The sequence below is a fragment of the Wasmannia auropunctata genome, unplaced genomic scaffold (genome assembly GCF_000956235.1).
Source record: "Wasmannia auropunctata unplaced genomic scaffold, wasmannia.A_1.0 LD334199.1, whole genome shotgun sequence".
Classification (NCBI taxonomy): Eukaryota; Metazoa; Arthropoda; class Insecta; order Hymenoptera; family Formicidae; genus Wasmannia; species Wasmannia auropunctata.
The window spans coordinates 90,725-111,877 of NW_012028691.1; the positions used below are offsets into that span (position 1 = coordinate 90,725).

Here is a 21,153-nt window from a genome sequence, read left to right on the forward strand (position 1 = left end):
CTGCTGCTTTTTTTCAGAAATCAATAAAATTATTTTATTTACGTCGTACCGGCAAAACGCCGGCAGAATTTATTAACTGAACTTTCTTTTTTTCTCTTTGAAACTTCTTTCTCACGACACCTTATGCTAACATAGTAATATTTCCAAGTTTCTCCACTTAGGACCTCGTCATTCCAGTGCTACGCCATGCAGCGAGATCTCGCGAGTTCTTTCGCGGAAACTCATCGATCAGCGAGTAAATATAATGCACCCGTATAATTTATCCGACGTTTATATGCCGTTCGCATGATTATTCGCATTCCAATCTATTGCACGGCGCAGCATTTCGACGCACATATAACATTGCGTAAATGACGGGTTTTAATAACGGATGAGTAATTTATAAAAATAGAAAATGCGTGCGTAATCGCGAGTCTGAGTAATCTGGAATAGCAAGGCGCTGTGTTGCAACGCTCGTATAAAGTGTCATCGAAAAAGCCGGTAGATGCGTTCATCGTCTTATTTATAGCGCTAATTAAACTGATTAAACGCGTGCAGCTTGCTGTCTCCTCCTTAAACTTTCTTCGAGAGATTTTATACGCTACAGAATAAAATCCAACGTCACCGTTCATTAATTTTTTGATATAAATGAACGATCGACTCAAAATCTCGAAACGTCCAAATATATAATTACGTCAGGCGCGTAAATCTTAACGGAGATGTGTTTTGGTAAATGGTTGTCTTTGGACTTCACGTGGACCACGAGAAACGAATACAAACATCGGTACTTAATACTAGTCTCCCGCGAGATTCCTGTTAATTTTATTTAAGCCATGGGATGCGCGCGGCGCGGTTATGAAATTTATTTCGGATCATTAATTTCGTGGCGCGTAAAATCCCGTTGAGAGCGTCGACTCGGCGGAAGTAATTATGCGACCGTGGCCGTATAATGAATTACAACCGATGCGATTTAATAATTGCATTTTATTCCGCGTGATTGAGGAGCACGCGAAACGGGCGAGGAAATCTTTGTAGCCTCTTTTCTCCGCACGGCCTGCTTTACGTGTTTTACGGTCTCGCATCTCGTAATTGCGCGAAATAATAAAGTTAGCCGTTGTATTACGTCCTCGAAGCACGAATTAGGCAGAATAATGTCTTCAGTTCTTCAGTATGTAGCAATTGTCGTTCTCGGATTCCACGCCTCATTGGCATGGAAAGCAATTTGCAATTTGATCGAATAGCAATATAGAAATTGGATAGGAAACAAGTTATAAATGTATACGGTGATATATTCTAATTTAGAGTCTTAATACTGGAGAGAGAGAGAGAGAGACTGAAGACACTGGCCATCAAAGATGATAATTAATGGCTCGATTATTCCGCTCGTGAATCTCTCGTCGTGTAAGTAAAATTATTCTCGCGCGCACACTATACAGCCAGTGGCAACCGTTTGCTGTGTGTCACTATATTACGATTCACTCGAGCATAATAGGGTCTTATTGATAATGCAACATTTGTTACTTCCAATCGGCAGCAACGGCAACCACCGAGTGCCAGGCCGCGTTATTGATAATCTCTTGTCGATGGTGAAAGTAGAGCGTTAGATCATTGGACATCCGCGCCATTATATGTTTGCCGATCGCTAATAATTCTGCGATGATAGTCAATGTGTTTTTAATGGTCGTCTTAACGCTCGCGGACGTAGGCACTGATGATATAATTGTAAGTACCGTGCTCGGTGCATGCATGGGAAACATGTATGAAGATCACAAATTATCCTTGTAAACGCTTCCTCCTCTGAGATCGCTTTTTTGTAGTAGCTGGATATCGTGATGTCAGAGAAGACATCGGAATACGATTGAATTAGAAAGCATATTTCTAATAAATTAAAATTGAAAGGAAATATAATATAAGAAGTATATAATATTTTTTTAAGCAGTCTGCATTTTTCAAATATATTGTGAATGTTACTTTGGCAATATCTTTGAAATAAAATTTAATAAGACGCACCTAAAGTTAAAATTTAAATTTCTCAAATTTTAACTTTATTAAAAATATTCATTAAATATTTTTTAAAATTTTATTTTAAGTAAGGAAATGTATTTAAAGTTAAAATTTAAGTTTACTAAATTTTAGCTTTAGATGCATTCCCTTACTTAAAAAAACTTAAAAAAAATTAAATATAAATTTTTACTAATAAAAGATTGATTCTGTATTATACTATACATAATATAATAATTATGAATAACGTAATAATGATATACTATACATAAATGTAAAACTTTTACAACGCACGTATTACAAATTTACTAAAAAATATGTTACAATATGTTACAGAAACCGTTTGAATTTTTTGGGACAAGTTCACGTTTGGCCATTGAAAGGGATAAGTCATCGACTTATATGTACTTCAATTCTTGGCCGTAGTTTCGCTCACTTGACGGTATCAGTCGTGAAGTATCGACGGGATGGACAGTCTTGCTCGCGCTTCTCGCTATGCTATTATAGTTAATCGCGGCGCACGCCGTCGACAGACGTTTCCCGCGCGCGGTTACTAGCTGCTGCTGCTGCTGCTGCTGCTGGAATGCAGTCTGATCACTTGTGCCGGGGGTTCTATCAAGGCCGCTGGGAAATGGAAATTATGGCGTTTGTCAGCCGGGACAGCTCGTGGAATCCAAAACAAAGAGGACGCGTAGCGTCACCGTTACACGGCCGTCGCCGGTAACGTCTTCGCGGACGAAGTTAACGAGCCGAGTCTGGTCGAGACCGCTGAGTGCTGCTGGATTTCAACGTCATCTCGGCCGACCAGACCGGACTTCCTCATCTCCCGCAGGCTTCCAGTCACGTGCTCATCTCGACTTATTTCACTGGCAACCGATTGCCAGATGTCCGAGCGGGGCGGTTACCACTTCGGACTCGGTTATCATTTAACTCGATTTTCTTTTGACTCAAGCTGTGAAACGTGAAATAGACTTAAATCATCGAGTATATTATATAGACGAGATCAGCGTGTAGATGACGAAATAATACAAAAAGACTGGTTAGAATCCAATTAATTTAATCAGACTGTCGGTGAAAAATTCATCTCCATGTTTTATGTGAGCAATGCATTGAATATTATTGAATATTATTGCATATTATCGCGGAAGAGAGATTATCATTTGCATTTCTTGCTTCACACTCGTCACACGCCGCTTCAAGATTCTAGTATTCATATTTTACGCAATTATATTAATGATATGGAGATATTAATAAACTTATATCTCCCAGTTGGGTTTCAAATACACAGTAAGAGTTATATTCAGCTTTCACGTCAGATTTCATCCGTTTCTCGACTATTCATTAGATGCTCCGTATTCGATATCATCAAGGCGAAGAAAGAACATTCTTAAATGTCCTATCATTCTTGACTATTACTGTTACTTATGATAAATATACCCTACGTCTTTTCAAAGATGCATTCGCATGCGCTTCCTCGACGGGAAGACAGCCCTCACGGCGAGACAAATAGCGAACAAGGTGCATTAGGCCGAGCAAGCACGCGCGGAATGTCGCCACCGATTCATCGTACCTAAAAAGTTCATCCCTTCCGGCGTGATTCATCGCATGCGATAACGGAACAGGACGCGCGACTAATGATCTACTTAGGCTAAACCGCGTGGCGAGAGAACACGGGGGCAAGCGTATTCCCGTCGCTGTCACCGTGCAATTTGCAGCTACCGCGCGCATTATGCGCCTCGTCCGTAATAACATGGAGCGGATAATATATCTACGAGCGGGGTGTCCACTTCGATAATGACAGTGCGACGCTCCGCGATAACGATGTGCGACATACGCTTCGGCCGGTGCAACGATCGGTAGCCGGCCGCGATCAGCTGATCGTGTGCCCCCTCTTGCCTTCCTCCTCGTCATTAACTTTGGAATTCTAATGCGATGTCAACGATACGGCGCGAGCGATACCGCTGTTCAACGGTGCATCGCGAGCTAAAATGCAACTCGAAGCTTGCAACACAGCGCAAGTCTGCGCGAAGTTAGCTCGAGACGACGCGATTCGCGAACAAGTTGCAACAGAATGTAAATTAAGTCACATGAAAAATTCTTATAAAATGCATTTTTAAGGTATAAAAGGTATGTCAAAAAGAAGACTGAATAAATTTATGAATATATAACGTGTAAAAATATCACGATGAGAACGAAGAAACCGCAACGCAGTTGCGTTCAACCTCAACACAGTTTATATCATGCAAAGTAGAGTGTATTCAGATGTCGAATGTCATGAAACGAACGATTAAATTAAATCTGGAGCCCATGTGTAAGCGAAAACGCCGCGCCGTGCGCGTTTAACCGTTCCATCGCGACGAAGTCATACTCAGCGTATGGCGATTCGCGAAATTAACCGCGAGGTATTTTTAAACGTCTCCCGAGAAGTCTTACAAGAAACGAATAGGATAAACATAGCACAGTCGTGACAAGTCGCTAAGGGACACGCGTTAAGACTGCCTTTGATGAAATAATTGACTCCCGTTTTACGACGAAGGTCACTCAACTTATTTTCGATGCACTCGTCGTTACCGAGTATATAGCTACTGGAGCGTTCGTCGTTCTTGCGTTATGTTTATACAATTCAAGATTCATTAAAATTACAAGCATATCTTGGAGATAGATATTTTGCAACATTCTCGATAGTAGTAATTATGCATCTTTCTAAGTTTCTAAATGACTATAGCAGCATGATTGGAAGTAGACCGATATTTTTCAATGAATCTCTCTCGCCGCGTTTTTATCTCCACAATGACAATGTAAAAACAAATCGGTTAGACAACGTGAGATAGGCATTAAAGGGGGGCACTAAGACGGGCGGTACCCCGAACCTTCGAATTTTCGCCACGCCGAGGCGCGTGCACTCACGTTGCAAGTCGAGTTTCAGCGGCGCATGAATAATGAATGAGCGCCGTGGTTGCATAGCAAAACGCCGGGGAACGCGATACTGTTATGCGTCGTCGGCGAAAATGCGGGGTACGGTTAAAACTCGTGCAGGGAGACACACGGCGTCGATAACGGGCAACGGCGTTAAATAACTCAACCGGGGCCCCGATCAGCGGGGAGAGAGAGAGGAGCCCGGCGCGGCGGCGGTGGCAACGGCGGCGACGGCGGTGATCGCTTTTTGCGCGTTGCGCATATGGGCCCGACCGCAATTTGCGCGCGGTTTTAAAGCGCCTCAAGCGCCTCTCGCAAAGGCCTCCCCTAATTGAGGTATTGTGCCGAAGCGTGCCCGATCGAGTAGATTAAATTTTTGAGCCTCGACCCCGCCGTCTCGCCGTCGAATGAAATACGATCGCCTCAATTGATAATTGCATAATGCGCGAGCTGGGCGTTTTGCACAAGCGGAGAACGCCAAGTCGTTACATGGTCCAGAGCGCCGCGAAGTGACTCTGGTGGTCCCAATCCAAATCAAGCTGCCTTGAGGTGCAGGGTGAGAAAGCTTAATTAGTAGAGAATGAATTCAACGTTAAATTTTAATCATATTTCGAAGATGTTACATACTTCGCCTTATATATTTCGACACTTATGTATTTCAATAAAATTTCGACGAATATGAAATTAATATCGAATAACAATGATCACGAAGATTGCAGTCTTCGTGGTCACTGCGTGCACATTTTCGAGTCGAACGTGACTCTCCGGCCGAAGCAAAGCGGAACGGAAAAGCCTTTCCGCGCGTCTCTCGATTCACAGTTACTCGCGGAAGAAGCAGCAGCCGTCGGATTTGCCGGCGTCGTCCGTGTTGTGGAATGCATCCGCGCGACGCGACTCCCATACGAGTTAATAGAAACATCCGCGGGAATTAATTTCGCGAGGGGTTGCGGTAACGCGGTCAGTCGCGAGGCAGTCCGTATAGCGTCGACGGAATGGGGATAGCAATTCTAATGCATTTACCGTGGAATGCGACTCCTACGTACGGACATTCACTGGATCGGTGCGCCGCAAGGTACCCGCTCGACCGTGCTTGCCTCTCGAAGACAGTAACTGCACCGTGAAAATGCAACGCAACGGACTGCGTTCGCAGAATGACGTGGTCAACTTGACTCTTCGTTCGATACGGTAGCAAATTCGCAATCATTCGCCAATAGATTCCTGTCTACTTCTCTTTCCGCGTAATTTATATCTCCTTTTTTTTTAAATACATTCCAAAAAGTTTTATCTTCACAAACGGATACTTCGACTCAGCCGTCTTTTATCTTCTCTTACGAGAAAAACAGTTTTCGCTAATTTTCTAGGTAGATAAGTGGAAGAAAAGGAAGATTTACTAACTTCTGCAGGTCTCGATTGCACATGAAGTGAAAAGGTTTAACTAAAGGCCTGACTAATCGTATCTTTCCGAGCTATCTTTTTCTAGATAAGGCTGACAAAAGGAGAAAACGAAATTAGGACGAATATTATCAAGAGTTGCGCCGGGAAAGTGCTTCGGGAAAGTCGGTTGGGACGGGGTCGGGGGGCCGCGTAGCGGTTTTCCTACGGGCAGCTCACCGCGCATTCTTGGCAGGGCTGCGGAATGTCGATCGCAGGCACGCGGGAATGACATCTGAAAAAGGTAAGTCTCTCCCGCACCTGACTTACGGCTCGACATTCTGCCATGAGATTCTCGGTGTATTTCGTCACCGTTTTCGAGAAAACGCGCGGAATTAATCCCGCGGAACTCTCGGCCGCTCCGCCTAAGTAGGTTAATGAAGCTCTCGGAACGAGATATCCGACGATCATCCGCGACTCCGATATATGTACGTATGTATGTGCCGCGCGTTAGATTTATGTTACAATAAAACGCGAGGTAATAAAAAAAGCCGATTACGATATCTTTCGTTCTATCGCCGCAGCGCGTCTTGCTGAAGGAATCTCGTGATCACCGTAAACATCGAATTACTAAGAGAAAAGTGACATGGCCCTAAATCTTCTGAGTGGATCTGTCACTCGAATAAATGAGATAATTGAGTTGTACCTTCAGAGTTAATTTCGTTGAAAAATTCACTTATGTTAATTATATTATTGTACCTGTTACCATTATTTCTTTACGTTTTCTCGAAAACCGATATACATATTTATTTGTGACAGAATTAATCCGACGACTGTACGTTGCGACAGAGAAATAATACAAATATTTCAATGAAAATCAAGATATAGTTAGGTATATATATATTAAGAATGCTTTCAAACAGAGACTGAAATAGTCAAATACTTAATAATATTATAAGAGCTTTGATTTTTTCAAGAAGACGAGATATAACATGTAGTAAAAATAGTCTTGTAGCTTCTGTCAAAAATAATCAGCTGCACGTTTCTTCTCTCAAATTGAATAACTGGGGAAGAAAAAAAACTCCATCCGCCGGCTGCTTCGAGACATCCTTGACGACGGATGTCTTAGCATACTCCGCCGGTGAGTTCGGATGTCATTCAAGTCTCAGAGCGCCGCACGTGCACGCCGTCGGCTTTTGCGCTTTCCGTGAATGGTTATGGAGTACAAGGTTGAGCAACGTGTCCGCCTGCGACGGCCGAAGGATGATGATGCAGCCGCGGGGATGCTGCGGGCAGAGGGGTGATCAAGGTGGAGCCCGTTAGAAGAGACGTCCCTCGGTTTTACGACCGTATCTCATCCTTGCGTGGCCCGTTGCCCGTCTCGTAAAGACTCACGAGAGTCGCACGACGGGTGCAGTTTCTAGGAGAGGGAGAGGGGGGGAGAGAAAGAGAAAGAGGAGGGGGAGGTGAGAGAAAGAGCTCGTAATGGTGTTGGAATCGTAAAATCGGGGAAACTCTGCGGGCGGGCGCAGTCGATACCATTGAACGAGGACACGTAGAAAGCTTTCTCTGCGACGACGTGCTTAAAAGAGAAACGTGGGAAGCGCCCGTGTGCATGCGTACACGAGAAAAAGGAAGCGAAACATATGCAAATTCGCGATATCGATCGTCGAACATCTCGCAAAGCGGTGCTCGCCGGCGGCTCAACAGTCTCGGGATCCTGGAAATTTCGATTACACTTCACTCCAGCGATTCATCTACCTCTCGATCCGCGATGTCTTCGATCTTCTTCGTGATCTTCATCGTCCTGTTTCCCTCCCATTTTCCATTCCCGTTAAGTACAGATAATAATTCGTGGAATACGCTAGAGTGAAATGTAAGATCCAACGGAGAGGCGACGCAGAGATAATGAATTTATCTATCTTATAGTTCGCCCACCGACACATTATTATCTACGTTGTCTCAAAAATAACATCGATTAATTTAAACATTCGAGGCGGTTTAGTGTTTCCGAGATAAGTTAGCTATTATTAAATATCAAGAAGTCAACAAAAATAGCCGTTGTAAAATACTATTCTCTCTATGCTCTCTATTAATAATTTAAAATTGACGATGACAATTTGACAAGTGCAAAAGTCGAAAAAGGATTGCGTTAATTTATGTTCACCTACAGCGATATTTGGCACCTTCGTTATTTAAAGACAAAACACGTTGTCAGGAAAAAGGGGATCCTATTTATTTATTCTGAAGATCTACGAGGGGCGCAAAGCGGGAGCAATGCATCGCCGAATATTTATTATCATAAAGCGGCGTACGAACAACGTTATTTCGGGGAATATAATGTTCATGTGTTTCCGCTTAATTCTGTTTCATCGAACAACGGCAAAAACAGTTTTGCGATTCATCGCTTCCGTTCCGTGGTGATTCTTATGAATCATTGCTATCGGAAGTCGATAATCATATACGTCGATTATGGTATTATACTCAGAGAATATGTAATAACTATATAATATCTAATTATATAGAAAGGAGTTCGAGCTAGATCCGGTTCTTTTAATCCTGCGTACGTCCAGCGTTTCCCATTCGCGGACCGTGATCGAACGCATGGCGATCGCGTAACAACGGAAATCAAATGTCTGATGTCGTGCATATTCCGTGCGGATCATCACGCGGGATTAACGTAATCACGGGTTTCGGATGCTTCAGAACGGCGCTCTTAATTTGCGTGATTCGATTCTGTGGGAACGATACGCGCGTAGAGGTAAAGGGTACGTATAAGAACGAGGTTCGCGCCGAACGCGCAATTTTGTCGGATAAAAGGGCAGGAGGCTAGCTATCGAAATCTTCTTCGGGCACATGGCGCGCTGATCAGCGATAACACGTATTTGCGATAATTGACTGTCGATTGCCCTTCGCTATGCGATTGTCTTGCGTTTCAATTTGTTCTTCTGCCCTGTAGGTAGAATTCTAAAGGATTGCGAAAAACAAATTAAGGTATGCTAGATAATTAATCTTGCTTTTTCAAATTTTGATTTAATAAAATAAAAATTCGACAAATAACTATTTCTAAGAAATTTGATATTATAATAATCTAATCCACTTTTCTTAAGCTTCTACAAATTAATATACTTTGCACATATTCGAAATAATTAAATTTAAATTAATTTTCTTAAGTTTTTAATTGTGTGTAATTGATATGATTGTAATTGATTTAATTACATAATTGTTATTGCAGTAAGCTTTTTAAAATTATTAATAATAATTTAAGTATATTTTTAAAATTATTAAATACAGTTTTATAGAATTTCGTTTTATAGACATATTTGTATCGGAGACTGAAATCGTGTCGCCGTTTGCTCCATTTTAATATTTGCGCTTCTCTGGTCGACACGTTTCACGTATAGATAACGCTATCTACAGGTTATTAAATACGCACACGCATTTTATTCGATAAGGCATTAAATCGAGCAAACAACAATCTTCTCTTATTATCGCGGTAGAAGTAGCATAGGATTATCTCTCATCGGCAATATCCATTTTTTGATTGATATTTTTCAACACGATCGACCCAATTTTGCACGTCACTCTGCTTTCCTATCAGAATGATTTTCCAATAGAACTCGTTTAATTACGCGCCGTACTTTCACTTGCGTTTTTGTCTTGCTATGTTCGCTATCAGTGACTTGCTTTATCCAATTTTTTCGAGCTGATATTGCTATATATCTCTCGTAGCAGTTTTAAAATTTTTATTTCAATACAAAAAAAGAAACTAATTTAAAGAAATTAATAGAAATTAAGAGTTAGTGTTATTTATATATGCAGAGATTTCCCTTCAGATCAAAAATTTGTGTAGCTACAACATCCAGATCACAAGACGTTAAATGATTGTATTAGCATTAATAATCTACATCGAGTGCACTTAATATTACGAGAATGACCCATTGACACGTGTAGCGATCAATCAAACCTTCTTCTTAGTGGGAATTATCATGATCGACTACGTGTCATTACTAATGGGCATGTTCGTAATATCCATCACGATCAAGACTTTTAGAGAGGATTCTTCCGAAGAGATCGACCGGCTCAAGCGCCTCTTTCTCAAGCGCTTTATTATTATCTAACACGCAAGGACCAATCGATTGTCTCGTTTCTTGAATACTGAAAACACTTTGCATTTAACAGCTTCCTCGGCAAATTTTTATGGAATAATGCCTCGGGTTACAACTTACAACGGACATCCTACATCAACGTGTCGATCAATCGCGTAATTTCATCGTATAATTTTTATATTATACATCTCATTTTTATCTTGATTAATACGTAGTTTGTGCAAAAGAAAATACGCAAAAATTTGAGAAATTTAATGAAATCTTTAGCGATTAATTTTGCTGGCTGATTTTTAGCGATATTATAAAATAAGATATTAATTAATAATTTCGTAAAATTTTTAATTAAATTAACATCAATAAACAATAAGAGATAGATGAATTAAGAGCCGCAAACGTTTTTTCATAATCAAATAATGATTCTATTATATATTACAACGAGATTTATGTAATAACTAAATTAATAATTAAACATTAGTCGTTATATTAATAACAGATATATGCCGCAAGAAAATACTTTCTTCTGATTATTGTATTTGTCTTTGACCATCAGCTTTCAACTGCGATGGAGATGTCCCGTCAAGGTGAAGACGTAACGGACGCGGTTCAGACGAGGTCGGGCTCTAAACAGTTCTAAACGCTATTGTCTTACACACGAAGATCAGGATAGGTCGACAGATGTCTGCAGGCATAAGAGTACAACAGAACGGAGGAGAATAGCGTTAGGGGGAATGAAGCCTGAGGGGCAGCAGGAAATTGCGGTCTATGGCAACGTGTCTGAAGCCTAAATCGGACAACCGAGAACCACCGCAAATTAGAAATTCGAGATCGAGGATAAAATCTTCACGGATATTTCCGTGTTTATTAATAAAAATATAGCGGAACACATGCCAATCAGTTCGTACAACACGATCGATTATTTTAGTAACCGCGGGCAAACCGCGGAAGAAACTGATATCCAAAATCACGATTCTCTCAATATGGTGTCATCGTTTCGTTCCTCTCCCAGACTTCGTATCCTTTATCTAAATAGGTACCTCCGTGTGCTCCCTCTTGTTGTGTTCCTCTCTCTATGGCGGTACCGTCTGGTTTCATTTCACATCTGCAAGGCCTCGCGACGGTCTAGCAAGTTTTGCCTGCCGGTCGCTGACCTCCACCTCTCGTCCTTCTTCCTCCCTCGTCCTCCATCGACTACCCCGCGCTCTTGTCTTTCCCGTTCTTCCTCCTCGTTCTTCTTCTCTTCGCGCACGTCTTATCGGACTCACGTCTTCCTCGTCGCACTCGCTTGCACCTTCTTATCCTGTCCTGCTGATTTATGGGTCGTCGGAAATTGGCCGAAAAGCAGCAGGAAAAATCGGAGGGTGTCCGACCTGAATCTCCTTTTTCTTCTTGCTCGTCTTTTTCAACATTTTCTGCTTCATCTCTCTTCCTTCCTCTCATTCGCACAGATTTCCTGCGTGCGCGTGCAACGCGCGCCGACAGCTTCGCGCGAGAGGGATCGTCTCTTCTCAGAACGTCCAACGGATACCTCCCTAATTACTTCGGGGTTGGATTCTTGTGGGTGCCTGAGAAGAGCCCCTGGGCGAGACACGGGAACCGTAACGCCGCGCGCGCTCCTGGCAAGCCTCTCGAGATTTCCAAATCTCTGCATTCCTTTCATCTCGATATTCATTCTTTCGGGACAACTCTGTACTTTACGATATGACAAATGATATACTAAAATGCCATAAGTATTCAGATATTAATCGAGCATTCTCTCAACAATTTTGCAGCCCTTGATCTCTAATACGTTATTACAATAATACAATCTTAATGCATGTATAAATTGTGCAAATCATTTCTTCATTCTTATGTATCACTTTTGCATTCGCTTTTACATCAAGAATTTCGTTGCTTTAAAAAAAACCTTACTGATTTTATGTCGGTATAATACGAATTCTTTCATTGTCAGATCCACTCGAGGGAAAACTTATGCAGGCATTACGGGCACGATGCGGCTAATTCCACCGTAACGAGAGCTCATTATTTAAATGGTTGTCTTACATTCGCCTACCGACCAGCATCATTATTACGACACCGTGCGAGAACCAAGAAGAAACTCACGCTAGATCGTGACTTTTCAACGTACTTTCGACGCGCGGAAATACGAGCATTTTATCGATTTTGTCGTCCCGCGAAAATTTTCTTAACTTCCTATGTAAACGTGTTGTAAGTGAAGAGTGACATAGAGTATTTAAATTTAAAGGACTATTGACACTTTTTCAATTCAATATTAATATTTTGGGTGTTCCAAATGAATTATTTTTGTTCAAAATATAGAATCTCCATTTATGATCCTCTTGATCTGAATTATCGTTCAAGAGTGATATGAACTTTTCGTTCGATTTAACTTATCGGAAGCAAATCGTTGGTAGCGTCACAAAGCGTCCTTAGATGAAAGCGAGGAAGGATTCGCTGAAGCACGCGGAATGTTTGCTCGTAACGGACGGCATCGCCGTATCATCCTCCAGAAATAACTCCTGTCCTTTTTCGAAGTGCCCGCGGTGGGAGGTGAGATCGTCACCGCAAAGACAGCCGGCGCGATAAGACCGTGATCGATTCGTGCGTCGCCTCGAATGTACGAACCAAATTTGACATACGCTCGGGCGTGGCCGCCGATGCGGCCTTTATTTAATCCTTTCGCGTCTAATGGCTTTTGTAAACGCCTTTCCTTTCGCGGGGATATAGAGGCCGAACTGAGAAGAGTAACGGTCGCCCCAACGCCCAAGTTTCTTGAGTTATTGCTGGCAATTAAAATGTTTCGGTGAATCAAGCTTTGGAGATACGGACGAGCAATAGAGGCCTTGTATTCCAATTAATTTTTAAGTGGCTTTTACTTTAATTTAACAACTATTTCATCGAAGGCATTTAAGCATTTTATAATTAGAATAAAGAATAATAATTTCAAAGCAGGATGTTAATTAATCTTATATTTAGTTTTACTAATACTTAGTCTTACCTATATAAGTTTGAGAGATGTAAAACCATCTCTTTATTTCTTGAAAAAAAAAGAGCATGAAAGAAATAAAGACTTTGCACAGAAAAACTTGTTACGAAATTATTAGTAACTTGTTTTCGCTATAATTGGATAGTCTAAAACTAATTATGGGTTATAAAAATGCCAGTTTCTGCCGGTTATGCGAATAGAGAAGCGCTCGTGTTGCTAGAAGACTTACTCGCTTTAAGACCGTTAAGGTAGAACGTTAAGGTAAGAAGCGAATACCCAAACGTGGCTTTTCCTCCGTTCGCCAAATGGGGGAAACGAGAAACCGGTGAAAAGCGTCTTTTGCATCGCGCGCGCAACGATGTACCGTTCGGTTCGCCGATCGGAGCTGCAAAAAGCTGCACCGCGGAAACACGCACCGCTCGTCCTACCATGATGGTCTTCGACGTCAAGACACGGCGGTAAACACGGCGTCATGCATTATTTAGCAAACGCCATGGATCACTGCTCGCAAATGCAGTCGCATTCCGCCCACCGAAATTATGCGAGTATAGCTCACGTAAATAATCTGACAAGAAGGGAATCTTTTTAGAGCTCGTAACGTTACGGCGGAAGGATTTTGCCGTGCCCAAATTAAGCCTTTATTACCGTGACGTAATCCCGGTGAAAATCTTTGTTCAAAGGCATTGATTCGCCGAGAGTTTTATTTTGTGTTTTGCGGCTGCGTGGAGTAGCTTGATAAATTATTAAATTACATCACAGTGTGATTCATATAATACGTATCAACATTGTTACGAAAAAAAAAATCCAATCGAAAATGTGTATATAGTTTTCCAAATTAATCGCCTTCGTGAATTATCTTCAAGGTCTCGAATAGTGAAGTTTCCTCTTTGAACGGATAATGATGTCGCATGCTCGATACCTTATATGCGAAGGACAATGAGTTTTTCATCGCACGCGATCGGCGCACGGCCGTTGTACGAGCACGACGATTTAACGCACGACTTCATAACGATGCCTAACGATTACGTCCATATTACCGCGGTACCGATAAAACACGCACTTGCACAGTAAAAAGTATACGGCCGAGCATCACGATCATTTCGCCGCTGAGATATGTTTCCGTAAACGGTAACGCGTTAAGGCTGTAACACGCGTTGCAGCGATCGGAATCTCGCGATTTGTACAACATTTGTACACGTTCGCATGTAACACGAGAACGGTGGAAAGCGTTTGTTTCTTTATCAATCCAATTAACTCTTAATTGGATTATAATTATTTTGCTATCATATATACATAGAGAATTACTATCGCGCGATCCGTTCCGGCTGATTCTACGCTAGCAACGTCTGTAAACTTCACCTGGTGATTTGCGTGTAAAAATGGCCAAAGCTTCGGTAAAGTTCACGCAATTGGTTACTCGCTGAAGCTATACCGAGAACCGTTATCGCGCGCTCGGTCTCGATTTATCTCGCTTTTGAAAAAAAGCTACATACGAATTATCTAAAAAATTTAATGACGCCACTCAATATCTAAAGCAAATACGCCGTTGCGTCATACGGCATTCCGCGTACTCTCCCGTGCGATATTCTTTTTCGTGCGGGGCTCGCGCGTTCCGCTGGACAGGCACTGGCGCGCCGCAACGAAGCCCGGTAAGTGTAAACTTCTCGTGAATGGCCTCTTGTACTTCGCCTGGCTTATGACATAATAGTTTTCACTACGTGCGGCGCGGTGGAGGAGAGCCTGCGGAACTGCGAGCGAGAGACGAGCAAGGGTAAACCTCCGAAGACCTCGCGCGCGACGTAAGCGACGGAGTGCGCGGGCGGAGGCATTGACCAGGGCCCGGCCGGCGTGATATGCGTCGGCGTTCGTATATCGGACCCGTCGCGTCGGTTCCAAAGAGACCAACAGGAATCACGCGGTGGCCCTGATCCTCGTGTTACCGGAAGCGACGCGTCGCACATCATATTTCTTCAACCGCCCGCTCGTCCGCGAACCCGCCCGCAACGGGCGGATCGCCCGTGGCGTCTCCAATCTGTCAGATCTGGACTGTAGAATTTCTTTGGCTTCGTCGACATGCAGACAGCGCATACTAGACGCGTGTGGGCTATCAGAGAGAGAGGAAATAACGGCTGGAACGCCGCTCAGATTAATCGTCCGAATGATTCTTTGCGTTAATACGACGCGCGGCGATACTTGTGTTTACGGTGTATGCAAGTCATTTGGTATTACCGGCGAATCTATTCGAAACACCACGACGAAATCGACAGCGGTATTTAGTACCGCAACACCTGATAATCTTATGTCTATTATCCTCTCAAATTCGCGTTTATTTAAATTGTACGTAGGTCGTTTCTGGGGAAAAAAAATTTAATGTCGCGCATCTATCTTTAGCACATTTACATCGAAATATACAACGGGTTACGACGATCTATGGCCCAACGGAGAAAATACGAGCGGGACTTAACGGGCCCGCTTGTTGCCCCGCTAATTTATCCGGCACTCGACTTCACGTGGAAGCTTTTTCGGGGCCTTTATTTATTCGTCGGCGAACAAAGTTGTTCGCGGCGCTGAACACGTGCAACCGCGCCGCCGGACCGCGCGGTTAATTCGTTCGCTCTCGAGATTTCCGAGAGTGAACAACACACACTCGAGATCCCGAGGAAGAGAGAAAGAGAGAAAAGAAGGCAAGCCATGCTCTCGGAAATATGTATTACCTTGGTATGGAGGAACGCCAGGGACTTGTTCACGTTCTCGATTTTGTGAACTCGCATACGCCCGTTGTTGGGCTTGGCCAATCGCTCGCCGGAAATGATCTCCAATAGTTTGAGCAGCTTCTTGCCATCTCCCAGATCGGTGAACAGATCGTCCACCTCCATACGCGCCTGAAAAGCCAAGTCGAATTCCGATGTAATTCAATTGAAGAAAGATTGACCCGCGCATGCAGAGAGATATTATAATTACAGAAAATTATTCATCGAAAACGATTTCGTACATCAAGACATTAACACGGAAAAAATACATTATTTGCGAGGATATTTTTGAGACATGAATGTTTGATATTCTAAATATAAATTTTTATCTCTTGCAGTTTGCTTTTATGTGCCTAATTTTTAATTACTTAATATACAGAGTTAGATGCATTACCTTCAGCAGAAACGAATTGATCCATTTCGTGAACGTCTTCTTCTGGATGTGAAGACGTTCCTCTTGCAGGGCCTTAATGCGGCCCTGCTCGAACTTAAGAACGTCTTCTCTCTGAGTCATTCTCTTCTGTATCTGCGCACCGCCCCTGTATCTGTCAACTCTCGGTGGCGGATATGTGGGGGCGTGTTCGAGAGTACGGGTCCTTTCTTGGGATGCGGCGCTGGGCCCGGCGCCGGGCACATACTGCGCCCCTGAAAACAGAAATCGTCCGCTTTTGGAAACTCGTTCTGTTAGCGTAAACGTGACGTAAACGCGGCGTAAACACAGGATACGTGTGGCGGAAACACAGTCATAAATGTTCTCCAGATGAAGCCTCGCGCGCGATTAGCATCTGTGACATTTCCTTTCTAGGGGGCACGTGCGTTTGATCTCCTTTCCGTAAGCCTCATGTGGGCTTCGTGGATTCACAGAAGTTGAAATTAATTAGCGACGAATAATAAAAGTAAAATGTAGGAAATTTCAGAATAGCTATTTTAAAAAGACGAAATTTTTCAAATCAGAATTTTTATTACAAGCGATAAAAAATCAATTATTAAGAGATTGTAAAGAAATTTTAAATAGGAGCAGTATTGTGTTTTTCTCCAAATGGAAAGATTACGAGATTTTTAAAAATATTAATTTTAGCAATTTGTAATTCAAATTTTTTTATATTTTAAGACAGTTGTATCAACAATCGTTTTATTTATCGATTCCACGTTACAATTCAGAATGACAGGCATCCGTTATGATAGTTATTGATCGTTGATTCATAGGTGGGGTAATACTTAAATTGAAATCAAGAAGCAAAGACCCGTACCCACAAATAGCTTCTGTAACTTATGATCTTTCATTATTTTGACATAGAACGTACTAACATTTGATCGCTGCAATATTGCACTGTCAATTCATCATGATATATTGAATAGCCATGTCGATAAGAAACTATCGAACTCTCGATGGAATTTGACCTCATAAGATTCAAACTGCAATATGCTTTCTATGTTATTAACAAAAGTACAGCAAAACGTTAAATAAATGTGACAAGTTATGATATAGTATAGATAAAAGATATTTATATCGTGCACATTTAATCTTTTAAATGGTTCAATACATTTTTATTAACAATCGTACTTATTCAGCACTTTTTGGAGCAGCTGGTATTTGAGATTAATTAAAGAGGCGAAAGCTAAAGAGACATTCGTCGAGACGTCTTTTCGATATCTGCGAGAGAGAGCGCGATAAGACGTATCTGTCGTAAAATAGGATGATAGGAAATACCATGGGCGTGGATATTGCATTAGGATGCGGGCGCACCGTTGGCTCTTCTCGCTGGGGAGAAAGGAACAACGGGCATCCTTCTCGGGAAGATTAACGAGCTGTGATAACTTTTACGAGTGGCAGTATTTACGCAGCAGGCAGATAAACGGCGGAATCGAAGCTCGTACGCGAGTCAACATTCGCGACGCGGTTGTGTGGAAATATTCGCGGCAACCTTAATCAGAATATACGGGATTACGTGGATTAAATTGATCGAGAACAGCCGTATACCGTCGCAAATATTGAAAATTATCATTTCTCGGAAGACAAGGCGATAAATTTGGGCGGGGATGACCGCATACCACGAATTAACTTCTTTACGATGACGAGGCTCATAAATATCGTGCCTCTGAACGAGATAGCTGTTAACGTGGGGTACCGGAGTGCTAATGAGTAAATTAATAAATTTGTCATTTCGAAAGAATTAACGGCGATTTGATGCTCGAGACGATTTAGATTCAAATCAATTAAAGTGATTCTTGAAAGCATTAGCATTTATTCCATTCTAGAAGTTTACAGATCTTGTCGTCTCGATAAAATAAATGTCTAGTTAGAGTGATTCTTGAAAGCATTAGCGTTTATTCCAGTCTTAGAAATCTATAGATCTTATCGTCTTGATAAAATAAATGTCTTAAATAATAGAAAACGATAAAAAAAGTGCTTCGATTATGTTCACGCTACGTGAGACTCGTTTTTAGCTAAGAGCAGAGTTTCGCAAAGTTAAACAAGTGTCAAGACGGAAGAATATACATAGAATAATGTACTGTGTTTAATTCTTCCCGAGGTCATCCGAGAACGCTGATGCGAAACACACATTTCATGCGCGACAACCCGATAATAAGAGCAAGTGCACAAACGACGAGAGCCGTGCACTCCGCGAGGCAGGGCGACTCGTTTCTTGCTGGGGCGTTCGTGACTCGGCGGGATTATTGTCCTCGCTTATTGTCACTCCGGCTAATGCTACGTAGACGCTGTCGTAAATTTTTTCGAGCCTCTAAAAGGACGCGCCAGCACGAACGTGAGCGCGAGCGTAAATTGGCCCGGCGAGCGCGAAAGAAAGGGGCGCGCGCTTGAGAGAAAAAAAAAGCACGCGCAACTTTGAAGTGTCAATTATGACGGCTGTGTGTATGCGACTGCACGTGCAGGACGATAGTTAATGTGCACGTGCGTGCGTGCGTGCGTGCGTGCGTGCGTGCGTGCGTGAGTGCATTTGTAACTCCATGCGGATTTAACGCTAGACCGCCAAATGCTCTTTGAAGTTGTCAGTTTGTCGAATGAGTCGTCCTCACATATGTCTGCATATGTATCTTTTATTTTTTTATGGACTTCTAATTAAGTCTGGGGCGCTAGCAGAGACTCTTTAAAGTTAAATCCAGACCTGAGAGTTGAGGGTTGGGGTCCAATTCATATAGATATGTATATACTGGTAAGCTTACATTCGGAAATTATGTTTCCAATTATATTTCCCAGCAATTCGTAATTGACTTTTTTGAGAATTCTTCTCGTATAATGAGAGAGAGAGGGTTCTGCATCGATGGATAATCCGCAACCGTGTCAATGTTAATCAATGATCACTTCATCGGCGTTCTCGTGTTGATATTAACGATGCCAGTTGCTTAGAGAAAGGTATTAGAAAGTTCGCTAATAGAAAATTGTGAACGTGTTGGTTGTTCCACCCCGGCGCGAGGGGGAGACGAAGAAACCGTGTAATTCGCATTTCGGAGGATCAAGGACGCGTCTCGGCGAATGCAGATTAAAGGACACGCTTTCACGAGCCGGCAAAATTCGTTTACACGCGTGCGAGATTTTTAAATGTCACATCGTCTGGCGGCTGCGGCGTGATGTCACGTCCAGAGAGCTCAGTTTGCGCGTTCGTCGCCCGTGGGGCGCGCATTTCGAAAGTGGATTAAACGCGACATTTTCGCAACGAGTCGCGCCTTGAGCGGCTTTCACATATCGATTGACAGAAACGGAAGCTGCAGGAGAATCGCGTGGAAAGATACCCCGGCTAGTAGAAAGCGTAGAGCAAGATTTTATATAAAATATTGTGATACTAAAGAGAAATGATATCGCAAATCTGCGATATCAAAGATTTTTTATACCGAAGAACTATACCGATATCGCGAAGTATAAGTTGCAAAGATCTATGGCATCCAATATCTACGCTGGAAGTAGCGGTACCTTGATCTATCTGCGCTACCAAAGGATCTATAATAGAAATGATTTATCGATTCCACCTAACCGATAGCCAACGATCTATGGCGATTTATGGTATCACAGGTCAATGACGTCGAAGATTTATGATATCACGCATTTATACCGCGGCAATGAATATATGTAGAATGTCGAGGATCTAGGGATACATAACAAAACTTAATAAAAAGTACTCGATATAATGCCAGATGCTAACGCTACCATTAAAATCGAAGATCTTCATAACACATGGTGACAAGAAATTATGAATATAGGAATTTCTGAAGTTATAAAACATTTGTATTGGATTGGAAGATCCGTGTGTGATCGAGTGAAGGGGACGTCTGGGAGGGCAATGGCAAGTAGCATCTCGGCGGATTTGATTAGAGCACTTAGGCATTCGGTGCTCGCGCACTGAGTGTTTCTAACGGCGGTCGGACTATGTAACGCGGGCTGTAACACATGTACTTAGCGCGAATTCCTCGAGCGTGACGCGCGCGCGGCGATACATATATATGCTTTCGCCGTTCGCGTTAAGTACATTTCGCACGAGGCCACGACTTATAGTGAGATACAACATGTACATACGTATTGACGTTTCGAACGAGGTGGCACTGTTTAACCCCGTGTGTCAGCTCCGCTTCGGAGAAATTTCGAGGTTCGAAAAATATAATTTTTCTCTCTATTTCTAAATTATTTTCAAACTATGGTAAATACATATATCAATCTTTTACAAACACTTTTTTATATGTACACGCTCAATATATCCTTGCAATTCTTTTGCATACACTCAAGATATTTTAGTAATAGTTTGTTTTTAAATAATTTCACGAGATCTGGATTCGCTGTTGTAACCATTACCACAATTATAAGATCGAAAATATGCATTTGGACATTTTTTAAATTTATTTTCAGGGCAACTTATAATAACACAGTTCATATGGACTCTCGAGATATTAATTTCAACTACAATGTAATTTATTTCATTTTAACGAACGGCTTAACTGCCAGACAATCTGAGTGTATCTTTGACAGTAGATTATTAGTCTATCAGAGCGAATGATGTGTGTGTGTGTGTGTGTGTGTGTGTGTGTGTGTGTG

At 42.2% G+C, this 21,153-nt stretch overlaps 1 protein-coding gene across 3 annotated transcripts in view; it reads right to left on the reverse strand.

Moving 5' to 3' along the window:
• LOC105459267 (spectrin beta chain, non-erythrocytic 5) overlaps positions 1-21,153 on the reverse strand; it is a 60,495-nt gene that overhangs the window by 19,902 nt on the left and 19,440 nt on the right. For 2 of the 3 annotated variants that reach the window (XM_011705152.1, XM_011705153.1), the window contains exons 1-2: positions 16,504-16,713; positions 16,074-16,241 (exon numbers count right to left, since the gene is read on the reverse strand). In XM_011705152.1, the coding sequence (XP_011703454.1) occupies positions 16,074-16,241; positions 16,504-16,623 (288 nt within the window). In that variant the 5' untranslated portion in view covers positions 16,624-16,713. Of the gene's footprint in view, positions 1-16,073; positions 16,242-16,503; positions 16,755-21,153 lie in introns of those variants that run through there. The other variant, XM_011705154.1, reaches the window with a different exon arrangement.